The sequence below is a fragment of the Toxorhynchites rutilus genome, chromosome 3 (assembly GCF_029784135.1).
Source record: "Toxorhynchites rutilus septentrionalis strain SRP chromosome 3, ASM2978413v1, whole genome shotgun sequence".
In the NCBI taxonomy this organism is placed as follows: domain Eukaryota; kingdom Metazoa; phylum Arthropoda; class Insecta; order Diptera; family Culicidae; genus Toxorhynchites; species Toxorhynchites rutilus.
In genome coordinates this window covers 32,926,684-32,951,314 of record NC_073746.1, presented here as the reverse complement: position 1 = coordinate 32,951,314, position 24,631 = coordinate 32,926,684, and the positions used below count along the sequence as shown (strand labels likewise).

General features: G+C 38.0%; 1 protein-coding gene across 1 annotated transcript; it reads left to right on the top strand.

Annotated features, from left to right (window-relative positions):
* Positions 1–18,187: 18,187 nt before the first annotated feature.
* Positions 18,188–18,634, top strand: LOC129773007 (uncharacterized). The gene has a single exon (XM_055776555.1). It carries the CDS (start codon positions 18,188–18,190, stop codon positions 18,632–18,634), a length of 447 nt encoding a protein of 148 aa, XP_055632530.1.
* The last annotated feature ends 5,997 nt before the right edge of the window (positions 18,635–24,631 follow it).

Sequence of the window (24,631 nt, the reverse complement as noted above, 5' to 3'; positions counted from 1 at the left end):
TGTACGCACAACAGTTTTTAAACCCTTTCACTTCATCAGCTCTTAACTATTATAGTTTGGAATATTTTATTGTTAAAAGATAGATGAACAAATAATGATGTAATGGATAGTAAAAATATTCTTTGTTTTATTCGTACGGAGCTCGGAAAAACGTCTAAAATTCGTGTGTCTACACTAGAATACCCCCTTAAACGTGTCCTGAACTGAACCCCCGTTGGATCACAGGGATGGCACAAATCATCTACATATACAAATTTCGGTAGCATCAAAAGAAAGCTGCCACAACGTATACAATATAGATGTAGGGTGATACTTTTTCTGCTGTCTTCATTCTGGAGCTGTAGCATAGTAAATGTATACTACATAATATAATGTTAAAGTAGCCTTTTTATATACGAAAAGACACTCATATCACACCCTGTTCAACTCAGATATTTCTCAGGAATAAATTGGATACTTTACATTCGAGTTTTACCGACGAAAAACGTCGGTAATCATATCATAATCGAACTTCAAAAATCATCCATCTATACTTGTTAGCCTTCCGAATAGACTGAAAGGCAAAAAATATATAAACGTTATAAACGCGATTTGGTTGGAATCAATGGTCCTTAAAATGGTGCCAATTGTGCGCTTCCTGCTTTATGAATAATTTTTATTGGATATGTTACGCTTCGTATAATTCAGTCATTGTGGGAAATATGATTCTGTAGATTGAAAATTTATCTCTGCCATACGCGGAAGCGTATGCTTGACAATTGATGCCACATTGCAGTTTCTATGGAACCGTAGGAAAAAAAACCTGTGATAGTATACGAGCGTTTTTATACAGAAAAATAATTCTCGCGAAGGTCAAACAATTTTGATTATTTGGGACCAGTACATAACCGCAATGTGCAAAGCAAAAAAAAATTCCAACCACTTCTATCGATTCCTTGATAAAATTCCGTCCTTGAAGTTGACTCAATTGAGAAGCAAAGGGATTCCCATAATACTGATTTAGCCAGAGTGGTTTTCATCATCTTGCCCTGATGTGAACCAATTTTTGTTATTCATACGATAGAACAATATGAACAGAGCAGCAATTCTTCTTCAAGTTCACTGAACCACATGACGATGTTATGATGCGGTTAGAAGTTATCCCCTGCGCAATACGCATATATTTAATCCCCTTCCGCTTTTCATTCGACTCGATAGATGCCAATGGATCCAGAGGAAACAACATGACGCCCCAGCTCAAGATCACGCCATGTAACCACGTTATGTACAAAGAAAAAGGTGTATTTTTTGGCAAACTGCCGAAGGAAATGTCTACTAGATGAATTAGGACAAGGAAGTAATCTAGAAAACGAGATCCGAACACTGAGTGGAAAACTCTCAAACCCCGGAACCTGAATTTAACGCTTCAACAAGCACATAAATCATGCATGATGTTTGGGTTGGCCTTTTGTTTAACATATACACTACACTCTACCTACACAGCTTCGGGAGAAAATATGTTGCGTTATACGTGACTATGTTTTTTTCCTTGTTACGCAGTGTACGGTATTCCCAATATTCTTAAAAAACCATTATTTTATTGGGGTTGAACAATTAGAAGAGAAGAAAAGGAATATTCAGAAGGCCATCCAATACAACGTAATTATGGTGCTTCACATTCCCATAATCAAATAACTCAACAAGCACATTTCGTATCGCAATACGGTTTTCAATAAAAACTGTTCTAATTGTTTGGGCTACAAAACCAGGAATTCTGATCTATATAGTATCATGTGTGCAAGTTGAAATTGTCCGGGTTTTTTTTCATGATGAGAACACATAATTTTCGGAGAGTCTCAAAATATATTTATTCGAAATAATGCCTATTTTATTTTACGAATTTCGCCCATCTTTCAGGCAAATTGTGGATTCATTTCCAATAGAACCTAATTTTGATCCTATGAAAACCATTGGCCGACCCATTTTCCAACATTCGGCGAAGTGCAAGTCATCGCAAGTACGAGGTATGTTCAAAAGCGGATTTTGAAATTTCGCGGATTACGCATATTCGAATTTCTATTATGTAGTGGCGTTATGTTGGCACTCATGTCTCTCACTTATGCCGACAAGTTCGGCCTTTTTGAATGTTCAGTTAATTGTTGATGGCTGCTTTTCTTGCACGTGTTTTTACCTCTTCAAAAAATGGATCAAAGAACCTGTATCAAATTTTGTGTGAAAAAAGAAATTAAGTGCGTGGATGCATTCCGATTCCTGCTCACACATCGCAAATCGCGAAAAATAGAAGTAGATGATTCTGAAGTACTTCTGTACATTCGTGTTGATGAAAAGCTATCTGAACCAGGCTTGAAAATATTTTCCTCAAACCATTCAACTGCCGCCTGCAAAGTTAAAGGGCGAACATGAAATTATTGCGACACCGAAAATGTCATGCCAATGTCATCTTATAATGTTTAGAATCAAACCAAAATTTTAGAGTAGTTTTATACATATATTTACTTCAAAAATCAAAAGAAAAGTTAATCGATTGAACGCATTTTCGCTTGATGCCCTCCATCAAAGTATTTACAGTGTCATCCGGTACCAGTTTCTCTGTTTTTTTCCATTTTCTTAATATGTCCTTCTCGTCTTTGACTGTCTTCTTGCTCTTCCGAAGTTCCCGCTTCATAATAGCGGAGCTTCGTCATGCTGCTGCAAGAACGGTAAAAGGCGCTTCTCGAGGCATTCAGATTTGTAGATCTCGCCATTTACTGTGCCCTTTGTCACGAAAGGCTCACTCCTCAGTCCGCAAGAGCAGATGGCCTGCCAAACGAGATATTTGGAGGCGAACTTCGACATTTTCTTCTTCTTAAATTTGTCGTCCACATCGAACTTGCTCTTGCCGGTGAAAAACTCCAACCCCGGAATTTGCTTAAAATCGGCTTTTATATGTTTCGTCGTCCATCACACAGCAGCCATATTTTGTCAGCATCTTCTCGTAGAGCTTCCGTGCCCGAGTTTTAGCCGTCGATTGCTGCCGCTCATCGCGGTTTGGGAAGTTCTGTACCTTGTATGTATGTAGTTCAGCTCTCTTCTTTGCATTCTGGATGTAGCTCTGCGACATGCCGATCTTTTTAGCCAAATCACGGCTTGAGACGTTGGGATTTGCTTTAATCATCCGCTTCACCTTTCCCTCCGTCTTTTTGTTCTCCGGTTTCTTCCAGCTCCTTTGCCGTGGTCCAACGTCAACCGCTCCTGAAATGAAGCGGCACTCTGGAGACGGTTGAATGGTGAATGTTCAACATTTTTCCCAACTGCCGGTGCGACAGGTCAGGAAATTCCAGGTGTTTGGAAAGAATTTGTTCTCTCGACTCGCGTTGGTTCACCTCCATTTTCGTTGAATCGAAAAACACGACTTCGAGTTTGACAGCATGTAGACAATACACATCAATGAGAAAGTGTGCAAAATTTGGTTGATTTTTACCCAATGGTAAAAAAATTATGCCCTGTTGAATGTGTCGCAATAATTTCGTGTTCGCCCTTTACGAGTTGAAAAATTACATAACACGTTCCGTGAGTCCTTCCAGTGCGAAGAAATTATATTCAAGTTGAATTTCTTTTTATCAGAGAAGTGAAACCCATGGGACTAGCTTCCACATCAGTTTTTGGACCCGCAGCGCGTTACTTGAAAGCCAAAGTAGCTTTCGTACACTACAAGAACCATTGAGACACGGTTTTTGGCTAAGCAATGATCAACAAGCGAATAAAAATGTTCGTGATTATTTTTCGTTCCGTGAGCAATTATCAGAATAAGATTCAGTCTTCAGAGTTAAAAAACTTGTTTCCAGAATCGAACGACATGCCTTGCTATAATTTATAACCTAAAAGCTCGCCAAGGCCATAGGCGGGTAAGGGAGTAAAAAGTGCCCCCAAGACCAAATCACTAGCTGTATGGCAAATATTGTATAGGATATTAAATAAGAAATTTTGGCGGTTTATTTGAACCCCTATGTGGTTCAACATAGGATCTATAGTGAAAGACGTACTTTTTCGTTTATTTCACGCCATCCTCAAAAGCTTCAAGATAAAAATTTGAAAAAATACTGAATTTGCATCATACTACGGTGTATCAAGAAAAATTATCAAAAAAAAATTTCATCAAAAATTTAAGTACTTAAAAAAATATTGAAATTTTTAAAAAAAATTTTGGGATTTGGAAATTTAGTACTACTCTAATTCATATTTAAATGTGTTCCTACGGCTTTTCTAGATATGTGTGATTTTTTTCAGATTTCTTTCAGTGTTGCGCGGTACAAAAAATATTTTTTTACATTTCCAAAGAGTCTGGCTAGGTAAGGGAGTAAAAAGTCTCCCAAACCAAATCACCAGCTGTATGGAAAATATTGTAAAGGGTACTAAATAAAACATCTTGGCAGTAGTACCATGTATTTGAGTCCTTATATGGTACACCATAGGATCTATGGTGAACATGCACCTTTTATTTTTTTTTTCACGCCATTATCAATAGCTTTGAGACAAAAATAAGAAAAAATATTGAAAGTACATCTTACTGGTATTTTCTGGAATTTCGTAAAAAAAAATTGGAAAAAAATATAACTTCCCACTTCTGCTCTAATTTTTATTTAAAAAATCTTTTTTTCTACATGTGGCGTAATTTTCCCTGAATTTTCAAGAGCATTGCGAGACACAAAAATAATTTTCTTCATGGTCAGCATTATTATTTTTATTTTCAGGAAATCGATTATTTTATTGTATTCGTGGTTTTCAATTGTAAGATTAAAATTTAAAAAATAAAAACGATTCGGATTTTTTTGAGTGTTCTTCTCACTAATCCAAATGATCTTTCCATAAGGCCTTTTTTTCACAGAGCTCTATCGTACTGCTGACTCCTATGAATTTGGTAAACCATCTAAATCCAATGTAAAGATAATCTTATATATTTTTAGATACGAGAAAAAATCTTCGTACAGCACAATGCTCTAAATATACCGACGAAATTTAGATATATGAAAAACAAAATTTAAAAAATATTAGATCAGTAATGGGTTTTTTATTTATCTAAAAAAACTACTCCACTTTTATCTCGAATTTCCGACTTTCAACATAAAATACTCCTAGCAGAACGCTGCCAGTATGAAAACAATATGTATGTAGATGATGTAGATGAAAATGATGTAGATGTAGATGAAAATATTCTAAAGACGTTCTAGTGGGGGTGAACATTGAAAATAATGTCTGAATAATTTGAAAAGAGAAGCCCGTCTAAAGGCGGGCTTGGGATGTAGAGGGTTAAAAATGCCCAAAGGCCAAAAAAAACAATTTTTTTTCGCGCAATCCTCTTAAAAATTCAAGAAAAACTTACGCTACCTGTGGAAAAACAACAACACATACGAACGTATTTAAATAAAAATTAGTGTAAAATTGGGTCTCAGAGTATTTTTTTTTTAAATTTCGAAATGCCTGAAAATATATGTAATTTATTTTGTACCTCGAAAAACACTCTAAAAATTCTGAAAAAAATTACTTATACCTAAAATAGCCGTAGGAAGAAATTTGAATACAAACTAGAGTAGTACTGAATCTCAAAAACAAAATTAAATTAAATTTAATTTAAAATAAAAATAAAAATTTATTAAAATTTTTTTTTAATATATGATTTTCTGATGAAAAAATGTTTGAAAATATTGATCGATACACCTAAGTAAGCTGTACTTTCAGTATTTTTTTTCATAGTTTTGTCTCAAAGCTATTGATAATGACGTGAAAAAAAACGAATAGGTGCATTTTTCACCATAGATCCTATGGTGTACCATATAAGGACTCAAATATATGGTACTACTGCCAAAATGTTTTGTTTAGTATCCTATACAATAAATTTCCATACAGCTGGTGATTTGGTTTGGGGGACTTTTCACTCCCTTACCAAAACTCTTTGGAAATATAAAAAAAAATTTTTTTTGTTCCGCGCAACACTGAAAAAACTCTGAAAAAAATCACACATGTCTAAAAAAGCCGTAGAAACACATTTAAGAATAAATCCTCTATAAATCCCAGTAGTACTCTATAAATCCCAAAAACAAAAAAATTAAAATTTCAATTTTGTTTTTAGTACTAAATTTTTTGATGAAATTTTTTTTGATAATTTTTCTCGATACATCGTAGTAAGATGTACATTCAGTTTTTTTTTTTCAAATTTTTATCTCGAAGCTTTTGAGGATGGCGTGAAATAAACGAAAAAGTACGTTTTTCACTATAGATCCTATGTTAAACCACATAGGGTTTCAAATAAACCTCCAAAATGTATTATTTAATATCCTTTACTCTTTACTCCCTTACCCGGCCAAGCCCTTTGTTTTTCATTTGTATGACAGCCCATCCTAAGAGAGGGGGAGGAGTGTCGAACCACCATAGAAATGTTTCTTCCCCATAAAACGTCCACATGCCAAATTTAGTTCCGTTTGCTCGATTAGTTCTTGAATTATGCAGAAATGTATGCTTCATTTACTGTCATAGCCCCCCTCTCCCCTCAGAGAGACGAGAGGAGTGTCTATTCGCCATAGAAACGTTTTGTGTCCCCTAAAACCTTCGCATGCCTATTTTGATATTTTTCTTGATTAGTTTTCGAGTCATGCAGAAATTTGTCTTTCATTTGTATGGCAGCTACCCCTTAGAGAGGGGGTGGAGTGTCTAACCAACGTAGAAATATTTATTGCGCCCTAAAACCTCCATATACCTAATTTGGTTTCATTTACTTGATTAGTTCTCGAGTAAAATAAACATTTGTGTTCCATTTGCATGGCAGCCCCCCCTAAGAGAGGGGGAGGAGTATCTAATCACCGTAGAAACATTTGTTTTATTTGTATGGCAGCCCTCCACCCCCTTAGAAAAGTAAAACCACCATAGAATTATTTATTGCATCCCAAAACCTCCATATACCTAATTTGGTTTCATTTGCTTCATCAATTCTCGAGTAATGCAGAAATTTGTGTTTCATTTGTATGGCAGACCCCCCTTAGAGAGGGGGAGGGCTCTCAAATGATAGTTCATAGATGATAGAACTATCATGAACTTAAAAACAAAAAAAAACACCTCTCTGGTTTCGATATATGTTATGTAAACAATTTTCAGCTTTCCAAAAAAAAATATAAAATAATATAGCCCCTTTGGTCCCGAGACCATGTAAACTATAAAAAAACAAATACAATCATTAATAACGAAACCAAAATTGAAACTTTTTGCAACTCTGGTATTTTTTTAAAAAAGGCATTGGCTTTAATTTGATATGTCGATCGATTTAAATGACTCAGTAGTTCAAAAGTTATGAATTTTTGAAAAAAGTCATTTTTTAAAATGGAAATGGTCACCCTAACAAAAAATACGGGTCTAATGGTTTGCGACAAAGAACAAAACTTCCACTTCCCAAGAAAATCTGAGAACCACTATATCGGTTTGACATGGAATGGCTGTCTATATATATATATATATATTTTTTTTTTTGAATTTTGAGACTAGTATTTCTCTATTCAAATGTGTTCGCAGGGCTTTTATGGGTGTATCATTCCAAAATGAATTTACTTAGTTGGAACATACCTAAATTAGCTTTTTAAACCAGCCGTATATCCTTCTTACTCACATTCCCCCTACATGTTTTCGAATCTTGTTATCCATACAACACGATTTGAGATAATAAAATTCAGTTCTTGGTGAACGTTCTTCTGGTATAAGTCTATCCATAGTGACAAACAAGCTGAGTTGTAAACAACTCGTATGTCACGAACCACATTTGAGTTGTTCAAAAATAGAAGTATGAGAAAAAGCTTCCAAAAACATCACCATCACAAGCATTCGTTAAATTGCAATAGTCGTTTAAAAAATATATCGAATTAGTCAACATCACTTTTTTGTAACAAAATTCTCCAAATTCTCAAATAAAGGAGGAGAATATTGAGACCTTATACTTTTTTAGTCCATATCCCGTAGTAGAGGATCAGTCATGTAAATACTTGCCACAACAACACGCGCAGAATTCTGTAGGTTAAAAAAGTTCGCATTTCATAATGCTTATTAATTTTGATATCATCGAAATTAGCAATTTATCAATAGCTCCCTGAGCAAACTAATCCAATAAACTGAATTCCCTCATGTACTCATCCAATTATACGTCTTTCAAACAACGTAATTAGTTTCGTCTGGCGAAAATTTCATTACCCGTGTTTGCTGGCTCATAATCGCGATTTTCGAATCCACGCGGCGCCCCGACGCGCTCGACGATATGATTACTTGACGGTGATGCTGATGCTGGAAGCAGAAATACGTCGACATTCGTCGCCACCCGCATTTTCAAATCTCACACAGCACAGCACTCCTGGCGACTGGCAAATTCACAAATTGGCCTGATTTCGAGAGGATGTTTGGTGAGGAGCACGCCGCGCTTCGCGGGTAAATGTAATTACGCCAAAATGGGGTGGGAGTGCTCACGATGTGCATTGCCAAAAATATTTTAGTGTTTACAGTTTGGGCTATCAACGACGATTTTTATTGGAGCGATTATGATAGTGATTTAAGGACGGCAGGAACGCAATGATTGTCACGGAACATGCAAAGCAGATTCGATGACTAGTGCTAAAAAGGATTCATGACAAGTCATGCATGAAAATTTATAAGTTTAAGCTTAACTTTTTCCTTTTCAGAGAACCATAATCCAATGATATCTGCTGCGTATTACTCGGGATGGAATTGTTTCAGTTTATTGTTTTTTATGACAGTTCAATAAACTCTTCTCTGAAATAAATCTGTATTCTAATTAACATGGGATGTAATTGGGTATCAAGTTTATGAAATAGATGCATATCATTCAGAAAATGTATTATTGCGGAATTCAGGCCACTCCTCTTCTCGACCGGAACATGATATTATACACGAAAACAAACAGAAAAGTGATTTGGAAATATCATTTCCTCTCAAAAAATCACCTTCGGATGAGAAAAAAAATGAAAAAGCATTCTTACTGTTTCCCGCAAATTCACTGCAGCACTCCTGAACGAGAGCATTATTAATGACAGCCATTCCGTACATCTCATAATGCTTTTATCATGCTTTCCGTGTATAACCTGCGGCTACAACGGTTAACTTTTACGGCGCAGCGACATTCATTCCCAGGGTGTGGGATTGGGCTCGCCGTGGCGCGGGGTAAATATGGAAAAATTATCCCCCATTGGATGCGCCCCAATCCACTGATGCGTTGGATTGGATGCTGGCATTTATCCACACACGCAAAAAAAACATCTTCCGTGAGAATCGTCAATGATAAAGCTGGTGGGATGATGATGATGATGTGGTGATGATAACGATAAGGATAAAAGCACTCTAGATTTGATTGAAAATTAAATCGTGGAGCGAAAGCCATGATCATTGACAGCATTGGCTCCACATCCTCGAATCTATTTCGAAAGCACACTCGCTCGCTTATGTTTAAGGTTGGTGATGAGAGTATGTGGTTAGCGATTTCCCATGCAACGGATCCGAACTATGCTTCCGAATTTGGCAGGGACAGGTGCTTGCGGAGAAATGAATCCCCAACAGTGGATGACGATGTAAACTGTTCAATATTCATAAAAATGAATGTTCCGTTACCTCCCTGATCCAAACCTTGATTTCTGAGCGAAAAGCGCTCGAAAGTTTAACATTATTCCAGATAATATTACTGAAATTATAAAAGTTATTCCAGCTTCTCGCCTCAAAGAGTTCTTAGTTGCTCCAATAACAACCCTGAACAAAATGTAAATGATCCCCGGGGATGCAATGTAAGGATTGAGCCACGGCGTGTTATGGTTGCATTGTGTTCTCTTCCCGGTAATTGAAGCATGATGTGATGAGCCAATCCTGGCGTATTCACTCGGGCTCAAGCTTCCATCAACACAACCAGCGTCATTGCAGCTGCTCTGTGGTATAATATGGTAATATAAATGCATTCGCTCTATTCAAATTAAGCTACCAGCCAATGAGAGAGTATAATACATTTGCTGCTTTGCTGTAATAGTTTTACGACAACCAAGCCAGTGATTAGTGATGCAAGAATGCAAATTACATCGTTCGGGTGAGACACATCGCAAATACTCACACTTTACAGCGGAGTTACGTGAAGTCCTTCTTTTGCACAGGATGGAACTTACGACAAAATGTCACTCGGAACTGATTTTGTTTTTCTCGTAATTACAAAAAAGCTACTCCCAAAGCAAAGGTCCTCACTAAAAAAAAGTCATGTTATGTGTCTGAAGAAGAGTACCCAAACCCCCTGCAAGAGAAAGTACACTAGACTTGTCACTCTGTTCGTCTGCTTTATCGTTAGATTGTATGTGGGAAGAAATCCAAGATCCTCACGGTAACGATCACTTACCAATCCTTGTTTCTATTGCCAATGAGATGTGCCCACAGAAATTGGTAGAAGTTGTATACGATCTTACCCATAATATTGACTGGGAGAAATTTGCTAGTATTATATCAGAGAGCATCAATTCGACTCCTGAACTTCCACCTCTCGAAGAATATGATTTCATTGCTAGTTTGATTTACCACCCTGTCATTCGAGTTTAAACGAAACGTTTCCCTGGTGCAAAACTTCGCCGACGTCCTGGTGCTCCTTGGTGGGACAAAGAGTGCTCGGATGCTTATTTCAATTAATCCTCTGCTTTCAAAAATTTTCGCAAAAATGGCTCAATGGAAAATTTTGATAAGTATGAACTTTTAGAGACCAAATTCAAAAATTCTTGATTTTGCCAAAAAAAGTATGTTTAGACTTTGTCCCTGCAGAAGACATATCTCGTAATACATCGTCTTCCAATAGTAATAACGAGACATTGTTTTCTATGACTGAATTCTCACTTGCACTTCTTTCGTGCAATAATTCAGCTCCTGGCTCCGATGGAATCAAATTTATTCTTTTGATGAACCTTCCAAACATCGCTAAGAAACGTTTATTAAGGTTATTTAATGAGTTTATTGAGCAAAATATTGTCCGAATCGAGTGGAAACAAGTGAGAGTAATAGCCATTCAAAAACCGAATAAGCCAGCTTCCCACCATAACTCATACAGACCAATAGCCATGCTATCTTGCATCCCAAAGTTATTGGAAAAAATGATACTCCGTCGTTTAGACGAATGGGTTGAAGAGAATAACTTTTTGTCAGATACGCAGTTCGGTTTCCACTAGGGCAAAGGGACAAATGATTATCACGCGTTACTTGCTTCCGAAATTCAGTCGACCTTTAATAATTTATGTTTTCTTAGACATTAAAGGGGCGTTTGACTCAGTATCTATAAGAATTTTATCCGATAAACTTCACAACCATGGATTTTCACCAATTTTAAACAACTTTTTGTTTAATCTGTTATCCGAAAAGCACATGCACTTTTCTCATGGAAATTGTGCCGTTTCTAGGGCTAGCGACATGGGTCTCCCTCAAGGTTTTTGCTTAAGTCTTCTTCTGTATAATTTCTATATTAATGATATAGATGATCAGCTTACAGATGGATGTACTTTGAGGCAACTGGCAGATGATAGTGTTGTATCCATATCAGGTACTAGAACTATTGATTTTTAAAGACCGCTGCAAATTTCCTTAACTAATTTATGTACATGGGCTGTGAAGCTAGGTATTGAATTCTCAACTGAGAAAACAGAAATGGTCGAATTTTCTAGGAAGCACCAACCTCCCGAACTTCTGCTTCAATTGTTCAACAAAACCATCGTCAATCCACAAGCTTTAAATATCTTGGAGTTTGGTTTGATGCTAAATGTACATGAGGAAAACATATTTCGTATCTGAATAAAAAGTGTCAACAGAGAACAAATTTTCTCCGGACAGTTACTGGAACATGGTGGGGTGCTCATCCAGAAGACCTAATACGGCTGTATAAAACTATAATACCTGTCAGTCATGGAGTATGGTTCGTTTTGTTTCCGTTCTGCTGCTAAAACCAACATCATTAAACTGGAGATGATACAGTATCGTTGCTTGCGTTTAGCCTTAGGGTGCATGCAATCAAAACACAACATGAGCCTTGAAGTCCTGGCAAGTGTTTTACCATTGCAGGTTCGGTTTTGGGAACTGTCCTATCGCTTCTTAATCCGAAGTGAAATCATGAACCCATTAGTAATTGAGAATTGTAAGAAGTTTCTCGAATTGAACCAACGGTCGAGATCCATGGATCTGTGCTCTCATTACATTTCTCAAGAAAAAAACCTTCAGCAGACATCTTCAATAATGTAAGCTTTCCGAACTTTTGCAGATCTTCCGTTGATTTCGATCTTTCTACGAAGGTCGAAACTCGAGACATTTCAGATCATCTTCGATCATCGTTAATCCCTAATATTTTCGCTTCAAAAAATAATTATATCAATTCTTCAAGAAAGTTTTTCACTGATGATTTAAGACGGATCCACTGGTTTTGGTATCCATTGGTTTTGGTATATTTAATGAACATTACACTATTTTCCATAAACTTGAAGACCCTTGTTCAGTGTATGTTGCCGAACTGGCTGCAATATATCATGCAATTGAGACCATTGAGTCCTTACCACGTGATCACTATTTTATTTTCTCGGATAGTCTTAGCAGTATACAAGCCATTCAATCCTTGAAACAAAAGACGTAAGCATCATATTTTGTTATCAAAATTAGGGATGCATTGAATTTTCTTGTTGATAAAAGAATTCGAATCACTTTCATTTGGATTCCTTCCCATTGCTCTATTCCTGGTAATGAGAAAGCGGATACACTCGCAAAGATGGGTAGTATGCAGGGCACAGTTTTTGAAAGACAAATAGCGTATCGGGAATTCTTCTCCATTTCCCGACAGCAGTCACTCACCAGTTTGCAAAACCAATGGAACAGAGATGAGCTTGGGAGATGGCTATACTCTATTACCCCCAAAGTTTCAACGAAGGCCTGGTTTAAAGGGTTAGATCTTGACAGAAACTTTATTAGAACTATGTTCAGATTGATGTCCAATCATTCCGCGCTAAATGCGCATCTCTTCCGCATAGGTCTTGCTACTAACAATTTATGCAATTGTGGTGAAGGGTATCATGACATCGAGCACGTTGTTTGGTCATGTAATGAATTTTACAATGAAAGAATCAAACTAGTTGCCGATTTAGAGACTCAAGGAGTACTCACACATTCCAGTTCACGATATCTTAGCTACTCGCGACTCTAATTTTATGTTCCCCATATATGTCTTCCTAAGAAGCGCTAATGTTATTATTTAGGTCGCATCTCCTACTCCCACTGTCCATTCTCCCTTCCTTCCCTGTTACACAAGCAGAACTTAGTACTCGTTGAGATACGATTATTACAGGAGCTATTAACATAACAAGGAGGCACTCACTACCAAAGCATACCGTTGCTACATCAACTGGCGATGTAGTTGTTACGACCCACCACAGCCACTGTTCCAGACCAACGAGGCAACGAAGAAATAATTTTTTTTGGATATATTACACTGTAGTTTTAGCTAATAAGACTTGAGTTAATGATTATGTAGTTATAATATGTTCAAATAGTTTTAAAATGTATTGCTTGATGGTGGCTCTTTATCCACTTGAGCCTAATTAAATAAATAAAGGAAAAAAATGTGGCTGAAGAGAAAATATATGTTATAAGTTTCTATAAAACAACCGATTGGTAAATTCCAACACATACTATATGCAATTATACTAAATATATGAATTGTAAGGTAGCGAACAAAACAAACTTCCAGAGTTAGTTATGAGAAAGTTGTCAATGGAAAATGCCAGACCTCATATCTTTTGACAACCCGGCAAAAATTGTTTGAGTTTGGTTAATTCACCCTCACTATAAACATAAAGTATTTCTTAAACAAATCCGCTCACTGCGATCATTTGATCCTTCTTCAGCTTCATTGAATCCAATCTTACAACAGTGATTGTTATCCGTATCATTCTATCACTTCAATTATTGCCAAACGCCTAATAACAATCCATTTAATCGAATCACCGAACACAGCGACCGGAAATACACGATACAGAGCCAAGTTGCAGAGCTTCCTGTTCGATTTCCACACACTCTTCGAGCAGGCAATATATTTCCCATCAGACGTTTTCGTATGGAAGAAATCAAGCGGGATGGCGAAGGTGAAACTTTTCGGCTAAGAATTAGAAAACAATCTCAATTGCTAGGAAAAGTGCAAATAATGGTCTGGGTCTTTTCCCCCGCGGAATGGCAAAAGGATATGATGAGCGCACAGACTGAGTTATGAAATGGAGTTTGCCTTTTTGTGGCAACTCGCGGAGTAGAAGCGAGAGTCGGGGTTTCTTATGGTTGAAGTTCGACAACGACGAAGACATCGTCGGGGATGCAAGATTATGCCGTGTACAACAGCTCCGATTTCACAATTCCCCGTCCGACATACTTTGCAAGGTGTTAGTAAGATGAAAATTGCTATTGAACTTGATAAAGTATGTATTCCTCGGTTCACCAAAAATCTACTTCTCGCGCCAACAGTACGTAACCGAGAGTTGTCCAAAACTAATGAACTGTTAATTAATTTACCACGGGTAATTGAACAAATTGGGCTTCTCTCTGTATTGTAAATATCATGAGAGTGAAACATGGACAAGTTCGTTGCTTTACTGATTCGCGTGTGATGTTTGTTGGAGTGTAACCGAATATTTATATGTAATCAACAATATAGATTTGATATGTATTTTACGCTAAATTGATCGATCTTAAATAAACGCGTACTGTCAGTTAGTCAGTTAAACAGAAAGCAAAACGGTCACGTTATTTCTTTGCTCTGCACCTTCTTATAGGTTATGTGCCCAGACAAAGCTTCGCGTGTGTTTATAATCGTTTTGCGTTTTTTCTATTCGGTGTGATTACAAAAATGTCGATTGCGTCGTCGAGTAACAATGATGCTACGAGTGCAGTGGCAGGAAGTGTTTCTCTTGCGGCTATCGAGAAGCTGCGCGGTCAAGAGAACTATTCATCGTGGGCGTTTGCAACCAAAATGCTTCTGATTAGAGAAGGTACATGGGGAGCGGTAACACGAGCGGAAGATGATCCGGAAGATGCTTTCACGCTCCGGGCAGTAGCTACGATTTGTCTAAGCATAGATCCTGTTAACTACAGCCTGGTGCAGGAAGCGAAAACGGCAAAACAGGCATGGAGGAGCCTGCAGATGGCATTCCAGGATAATAGTATGACTCGCAAAATCGGATTACTGCGCAAATTAACAAGCATTCGGCTGCCCGATTGTTCGTCAGTCGAACAATATGTGAATAACTTGATGTCTACTAGCCATAAACTAACTGAGGTTGGTTTTAAAGTTGATGATACGTGGTTGGCTAGTTTGCTACTTATGGGACTACCAGAGACCTATGAACCCGTGATAATGGGACTGGAGGCTTCAGGAACAAATATTACGGCAGATTCAGTGAAGGCTAAAATCCTCCAAGATGTAAAAATTAGCAGTGCTCCCAAACCAAGTGGCGGAGAGGAGGCTTTCTATGGAAAACAAAAGCCAAAGAAGAAAGATAAATCGAACGTAAAATGTTATCGATGTGAAGGCATGGGGCATTACGCTTCGGAATGTCAACAAAAGGATTCGAAGGATAAAAGGAACAACCCAGAAAAGAGACATGCTGCTATGACAACGTTCCACATACCAAGGCGATCTGATGTGGATTTCTATTTTGATTCAGGAGCTACGGCACACATGTGCAGCAACCAGAAGTTACTGAAGAATATAAAAGAAGTTACACAAATAGTAAATGTTGCGAACGATACCGAGTTAAAAGTAGTTGCTTGCGGGGAGCTCGAACTCGAAGCGGATGTCGGAGGTAATATGTTTCAGTTGTCTATATCTGACGTTTTATATATACCTGATATAGCAATCAACTTGCTTTCTATAAGTAAGGTTTGTAGTACGGGCTATCGCGTGTTGTTTACAAGTGATGCTTGTGAAGTGCGTTCCGAAAGTGGAAGACTTGTAGCTGTTGGCCGTGAAATTGGTGGCTTGTACAAGCTTTGTTTGACCAGCAATGAGATGTCGTGTGCGGTCAAAACTCAAGATGACATGATGTTGTGGCATCGCCGTATGGGTCATCTAAACGAACAAAGTCTTAAAACTTTGCGACAGCTTGTAAGTGGAGTTGATTTTCCCAATTCGTCTGTTCTTCCGTGTGCAGTATGCCTGCAAGGCAAACATCATCGTCAGCCTTTCAGCAAGATAGGGTCAAGAGCTAGTGAGATCATGGAGTTGATTCACTCTGACTTATGTGGACCTATGGAAGAGGAATCACTCGGTGGAAGCAGATACTTTCTGACGTTTATTGATGACGTTAGTAGAAAGTTGTTTGTGTACTTTATAAAATCAAAGTATGAAGTACTGGATTGCTTTCAACAGTTTAAAGCCTTCGCAGAGAAGCAAACAGGAAAATCCATCAAGCGGCTTAGAACGGATAATGGAACCGAGTATATAAACCGTGCTATGAAAAAGTTCCTTAATTCTTCCGGAATCTTACACAAAACTACTGTGCCGTATACTCCTGAACAAATCGGACTTGCTGAACACATGAACCGGCCTGTTGTTGAGAAGGCAATGTGTCTCCTTTTCGATGCCGGTTTGGGAAAGATTTTTTGGGCTGAAGCAACGGCAATGGCAGCGTATCTTATTAATCGCTCTCCGACAAAAGGTATTAGTGTTACACCAGAAGAAAAGTTCAGCGGTGAGAAGCCAGACCACACTGGATTGCGTGTGTTTGGAGCCAAGTGTATGTACTACGTTCCGAAGCCACACAGATGCAAGTGGGATGCTAAGTCAGAGCATGCAATATATTTAGGAGTTGCCTCTCAAACGAAGGGATTTAGAGTCTACATTCCGCGAACGAAGAAGCTAATAGTTACACGTGACCTCATTTTCTTGAGCGAAGAAAATATTGCGAACCAAAGTATGGAAATAGCTGATAAACACGAGAATGCGAGGGTAGAGGTTACAATTGGAAATCATCACAAGATGACAGATGAAGTTAACAACATGGAATCCAACGACGAGATAGAAAGTGATGACAAAAAGTATGACAGTGCAAACAATTCACTCAACATTTCATCACCATCAACCGTTACGCTCCCTTCACAAAATACTTCACAGCAAGTGATCAGGCACAGTGAAAGGGAGCGCCGATTTCCAGGCAAGTATTTGGATTATGATTTGACGTGCAGTGTAATTCCCCAAGATATTTCTTTTTTGTCAGCAATCAATGTCGTGTACTGATGGTGGCGAGCCGAAATCTTTTGAAGAGGCAAACGATAGTAGAGATAAGGAGAAGTGGTACAGTGCAATGATGGACGAAATAGAGGCACTGAAATCAAATGACACCTGGGAATTGGCAGATCTACCACCAAGGCGAACACCACTCAAAAGTAAATGGGTGTTCAAAATAAAGAGAAATAGAGATAAAGAGATCGGTAGAGCGTTACAAAGCCCGGCTAGTAATTAAAGGTTTTTCCCAGATAAAAGGCTTAGACTACACAGAAACTTATGCACCTGTGGTCAGATATGCGAGTGTTAGTTATTTGTTAGCAATGTCAGTTCAGTTGAATTTACGAGTATATCAACTAGATGCAATAACAGCATTTCTTCAGGGTGAATTATCTGGAGAAGAGATATTTATGCAGCAACCTGAAGGATTTGTTGACCCGACGGCTAAAGAGAAGGTATGCCGTTTGCGGAAAGCCTTATACGGTCTTAAGCAGTCCAGCCGAGTTTGGAACATTAAATTGGACACAGAATTGAAGACGATCGGTTTCAGACGGTCCAATTATGATCCATGTGTATACTATATGACAGATAAAGATCGAATCATCGTAGTTGCTGTATACGTTGACGATCTACTTGTGTTCTCGAATGAACCAAGTTGGGTTAATGCTGTAAAACGAGAATTATTTTTTAAAATTTAAAATGAAGGATCTTGGTGAGGCCAATCAGATACTTGGTATGCGGATCACACGTAATGGTGACTCGATAATGTTGGATCAACAAAAATACATTGAAGAGTTGCTACGACGATTTAATATGGAGAAATGTAACCCGGTTTCAATGCCGGCGGAAGTCAATCAGCGGCTAACGAAGGAAATGAGTCCCAAAACTGAGGAATAGCAAAGGAAAATGTTAAATGTCCCATACCGGGAACTAGTGGGTGGTCTACAGTACTTGGCACAATGTACGCGGCCGGATATCTCCTATGCTGTCAATGCTGTCAGCAGCTTCTCGAATAATCCAGGCGAGTCTCACTGGGTGGCGACGAAACGCATTCTTAGATACTTGAAGGGTACCATGGCACAGAAGCTAGTGTGTCGTAAGCAAGAAAAAGCGATGTTCGAAGGATTCAGTGATGCGGTTTGGGGGAATGATCCTGTATCTAGACGATCTGTCACCGGTTACTTGTTCCAGTTTGGTGGCGGGTCGGTTTCATGGAGCTGTCGACGACAACCTACAGTGGCCTTATCTACAACTGAAGCCGAATACATGGCGTTATCTTCGGCTTCGCAAGAGGCGTTATGGTGGCGCGGTTTCCGTAGTGAGGTAAATGGTAAGCACGAATCGGTTAAATAATTTGCGACAATCGCAGCACAATATGTCTGGCGGAGAAGGAAATAGGATATTCACCGAGAAGCAAACATATTGACGTGAGGCATCATTTCGTTAGAGAGCAGTTAGAGGATGGGCATATCAAGTTACTCTACGTTAAATCGAATCATCAAAGGGCCGATTGTTTAACCAAAGCGCTCCCAATCACCAAGTTCACAGATGCTAAGGAAGCTATGGGAATTCTTCAAATGTCCGGTTAAGGGGGAGTGTTGTAGTGTAACCGAATATTTATATGTAATCAACAATATAGATTTGATATGTATTTTACGCTAAATTGATCGATCTTAAATAAACGCGTACTGTCAGTTAGTCAGTTAAACAGAAAGCAAAACGGTCACGTTATTTCTTTGCTCTGCACCTTCTTATAATGTTACATGTTATGGAACAAAAAAGTTCGTTATGGAAATTTTTTGGTCTGAAGCGCAATAGATCAATATACCGTTTTGTCTCAAATTCCGAACACTTAAGCTTTTTTTGGCCATTAAACAGAGTCTCATTACTCAAAATGGTACTTTTTCGCGAAATGTATGCAGTTTTTGGATACAATAGAGCCTTTTCTTTCATTTGGCTACCATAAAATTAATTTACAAAAAACGCATTTATCTAGCATGAAACGTCGCCCTGTAACACTTTACTCAGCACACTCAACGTTCTGCATGAAAAGCTAAAGTTTTCTGTGTCAAGGGTGTACCACAAGCTTCCTTCCCTCTATGGTACGTAATGCGGAAAATACACTCTTTAATACCTTTTTACCCCCACCAACGCTCGATAAGTGTGATGGTCGCCCGCCGTAAAACCCATCTCATCTCCGACACTTTACATTTTTACGGTCGCCATCCACTTTTCATTGTTTTGAGTGCCGGCCCGAAAAAGAAAAAGGATACATATGGAAGGATATGTATTTATTCTGTCCACCTGATGTGATAGTATGTGTGTGAAAGGGTCCATAATTGCTTCATTCGGTCGTCGTTTGTGGTTGGGGTGCGAGTCAAAAATATGGATTCAATTGTTATTATCATACAAATGTAATGCAAACATTTTTGAATATACTTTTGCGCCTTTCTTCGTTTATTTTCCTAGTACTGTTTAACATCATCAATCCAGGCAAACTTGATTAAGAGCATAGAAATGTTAAGTAGTAGCAGAAATGTACACTCACACAAAGACATTTTAATAGCATGGAAGAAGTGGGACTTTCTTTTGATCTTCCTGCTAGAAAAAAATCTGACATCTCTAATCCGGTGGTAACATCTAGAGTGGCAAAACCGGTAACAGCATCCGAGCATCCGAGGCGAGAAGTGAGTGCTACAAATGCGTTTCCGCTCGTTTGACGACGTCAGCTGACTAGACTTATGATGAGTTTGGCGAGGGGGGAAAAAAAGCAAGAAAAGTCATCTGTCACATCAAACATCTGGCAGTACAGGCAGCAAGGTTGAGAACACCGTTAATTGGTTGAATCAAGATCACTCCAGCTCCGACGCTCATGGTTTTCGTGCTTCAGTGAGCTGCACCAGAGTCAACACATCACTGCCCAAGTGACAAGTGACAAACGCTTTGAAGTCGCTGGCGTTTGAGACTGGAGAAAAAAATAATTTGCTCCTGCTCTTGTTTTTTGAGGGGTTTCATACGGGTTATTATGTAACACTGGATTTTTTTTCCTACAAATATTTTTTTATGTTATTATAGTGTTTATTTTCAACAATATTTTTAAAATGACCAAGATAATATTTTTGAAGAAGAAGATTTCAAAATATGATCAAACTCAGCAATGAGAAACGAGCGTTATGAAAACAAATAGCATTTTATGTGTCATACTGTATCAAAATCTGAAGATTATATACCTTCTCCATACAAAACTGAGTAACAAAAGAACGAATTTCCAAGTTCGTAAGGATCAGCACTGAAACGCACACAAACGAGCAGAGTTTGTCCGAAATTAATCTCCCAAACAGCTCAGTTTGATTTTTTTGGCCCGTCCTCTCACGTGACGAACGGACAAATTCTCGAACCTATTTATGATAGCCATCTCGACACTGGTTTTTATGTCCTCCTAAATTGTTTTTCTCTCGCTCCTGAAGAATGGATGTCTCGGCACACTTTTCGTACACCCGATAAGCACCTAGACGTGATGACACCATTAATCCTGTCGCTTGCTTGGAACCTGGAGAGACGCGTGATTCGGAGGAAATAATGATTGCAAACAGCTTTAGTCGATCTCGGAGTACGATAAGCTGGGAAGAGTTCAGTGAACATTGATACACTATAATATTTACGAAAAGTCCATTAATTCTTTTGTTCCTCTAACAATTCTCGAAGCTATATATTACTAGTATACAGTTCTAGTGATGGATTCAATGATATGACTTCCTAGTTGAACTTTGGTGCAAATGTTTTTGGAGTTTTAAATCACTTTAACACAAGGTTTACGGGACGCGTCATTTTGACGCATTTCGAATAACAAATAACAAAAAAAAAGACTTTTACCCATTGATCGAGGTAAATATTCGATCCGCTATCTCCGTTATCCGATATACTGCTATTCTAGGCATACAGGGTGGGCCCTTTAAAGTGGAAGCATCTGGCAACCCCATAACTTTTGACAGAGATGTCAGATTAACAAATGTCATACCGCGTTGAAAACGTCATTTCAGTACAATTTTAACCATGGAACAATACACACCTAAACAACGCGCTGAAATTGTTCAGCTGTACATTCAAAATAACTTCTCAATTGTGTTATTTAAACGTGGAAAAATAAAAATAAAGTTAAAACATCGCCTGGAGACAACACTATACGTCGATTATATGCCAAATTTATATCGTCTGGTAGTGTTGGTAATGCCAGTCATCTGTCCAGACAACGACCAAGACGTTTCGACGAGAATATTGATGCCGTTCGAGCCAGTGTTGCAGAGACTCCATCGACATCAGGTCGCCATCGTTCGCAAGAGTTAGGCATCTTTTTATTGCCATTTGTTCGTGAAAATGAATTGGACAATTACTGGTTCCAACAGGACGGCGCTACATGCCATACAGCGGCTGCCACGACCAAATTATTGCGCGAAATGTTCCCCGGAAGATTAATATCGAAAAACGGCGATTATGACTGGCCACCGAGATCACCTGATTTGACGCCTCCTGACTTTTTTTATGGGGATATTTAAAATCCAAGGTATACACTGGTAAACCAAGGACCCTGGCTGCGCTGAAAGACAATATCCGACAAGAAATTGCTGCCATATCGGCCGAAACATTGGGCAAAGTGATGGAAAATGCCGAAAAAGGGGCACATTTTGCGGTCAAGGCCAGAGGCGGTCATTTACGAGATATCATAATCAAAAAGTAGTTAGAACAAATCTCCTTGGACCAAAATAAATGAATTTCAAAAAAAAAATTAAAATTCCACTTCTTTACTTTGCTATTGCAAAAACAAATCCTTCCACTTTAAATGGCCCACCCTGTAGTTGTCCCATGTTATTTTATGACAATTTTCACATTTCTTCATTAAACGATGTTTCTGTGCCTAAGCTTCTGGAAAAACACAAAAAAAGTTATTGCTTGTTCATAGCTTTAAAAAAAACAACACCAAGCGAAATGTTGCAAGCTCAATTGTCCCATGTTGATATTCTAGGCATAACAGTCTCGCCATGTATTTTTTGTAGATCCGTAATAAATAAATCGATACAAGTACACGAATTTAATGCCACGCTTTCAGCAGGGCTAATGCACTCATTTCTGGTTTGGAAAAACGAACTAATTCTCAAAAAAATGATTTACTACTCATAAAAAACCCGCTGTATTGCTAAACGGAAATGCTTTAAGCTTCTGGTAGCCAAATATGTTAGAAAACTTTGATTGCGTTTTTCTCAGTTGCTGATTTTGAAACATGGGACAGCTATGCATAGAACGGCAATAGTTATCTCAAATGAACTTTAATTTTACATGTTTTCATTTTTTTCTTATAGTATATAATGAAATTGCTTACTAAATGTTGTTATACAACCATATAGTGATTATAGTGATATAGTTATATTGTGATTCTCAGAATTTCGTGAAAAGTGGTCGTTTTGTTTATTATTGCAAAATATTAGAACCGATTTTTTTTTTCGTTAGGGTGACCATTTCGAAAATCAGTTTTCTTGCCAGTTTTTCCAAGAATGACTTTTTTCAAAAATTCATAACTTTTGAACTACTGGACCAATTCAGATTATCGATATTCCAAATTAAAGCCAATTAGCTGGATTGAACCTTCAAAAAATAAGAATTTATGTTTCGTAATTATTGATTGTATTTGTTTTTTTATTGTTTACATGGTATCGGGACCAATGACGCTATATATTTTTTATGATCTTTCTTGAAAGGATTCTTGAGGATTTTTTACATAACATATCCGAAAATCAAAGATATGTTCTTTCTGGGTTTTGAGTTACGATTTTTCAAAGTTAACCGATGCTCCGGAAAATATTTTTTCCCTTTTTTCAAAAAAATCATAACGTTGCAACTACTAAACCGATTCAGATAATCTACATATTGAATTGAAGTCAATGAGCTAGTCTTCTTAATACTACACTTACGAAAAAGTTGGATTCTAGACGCATAGATTTAGTCCTGTCGCATAGGAATATTGAACGAAGACTGAAAACATGTTAACTTTGAAAAATCATAACTTTAAAACAAAAAATTAAACATCTATGATTTTCCGATATGTTATGTAAAAAAAATCTTAGCTATTAGGAAAAAATATTTTTTTAAATATTGCGCCCTTGGTCCCGAGACCAAGTAAACTATTATAACAAAATTCATTTTTTTGCAAGATTATGGAAAGTGGCTTCAACGAATGAAAGCGAGGAATATTCACATCGATGGATTTTTAATTTTGCACGGAAGGTTTGTCCCGATTCCGTTCCCGTTAAAAAAATTGTTCGAGATATTTCACAAGATAGGTGCGATCTTGATTCCGAGTTTTCAATGGTAGAATTCTCTCTTGCTCTCCTATCATGTAACAATTCTGCTCCGGGATCGGATGGAATTAAGTTCAACTTGCTGAAAAACCTCCCTGATGTGGCGAAACATCGCTTGTTGAATTTATTCAATCGGTTTCTGGAGCATAATATTGTTCCAGATGATTGGAGACAAGTACGAGTTATAGCTATTCAAAAACCCGGAAAACCCGCGTCCGACTTCAATTCTTACTGCCCAATAGCAATGCTGTCTTGTATACGGAAATTATTGGAGAAAATGATCTTGTTTCGCCTTGATCGATGGGTTGAAACGAATGGCCTACTCTCAGATACACATTATGGGTTCCGCAGGGGCAAGGGGTCTTGCGTTGCTCTCTTCAGAAATACAAATGGCTTACGCCGAAAAAAAACAAATGGTTTCAGTATTCTTGGACATAAAGGAGGCCTTTGATTCAGTTTCAATAGAGGTCCTGTCAGACAAACTCCATTCTCGGGGTCTGCCGGCTCTATTGAATAATATGTTATATAACTTGCTTTGTGAGAAACAAGAGAAACTCCCCCAAGGCTCATGTTTAAGCCCCCTTTTGTACAACTTCTATGTAAGTGACATCGACAATTGCCTTACACAAAATTGCAGCCTAAGACAACTTGCAGATGATGTAGTGGTGTCCGTCGTAGGATCAAACGAATCCGACCTGCAAGAACCCTTACAAGATACTTTGAACAATTTTTCAACCTGGGCCATTGGGCTAGGGGTCGAATTCTCCACGGAAAAAACACAGATAGTGGATTCTTCTAGGAAGCATAGACCAGCAAAACCAAAGCTTCAACTTTTGGGTAAACCGATCACTCATGCTATGTCATTCAAGTATCTTGGGGTCTGGTTCGACTCCAAATGTACTTGGGGGGCCCATATTGGGTATCTGAGTAAAAAATTTCAACAAAGAATAAACTTTCTCCGTACAATTACCGGCACCTGGTGGGGAGCCCATCCAGAAGA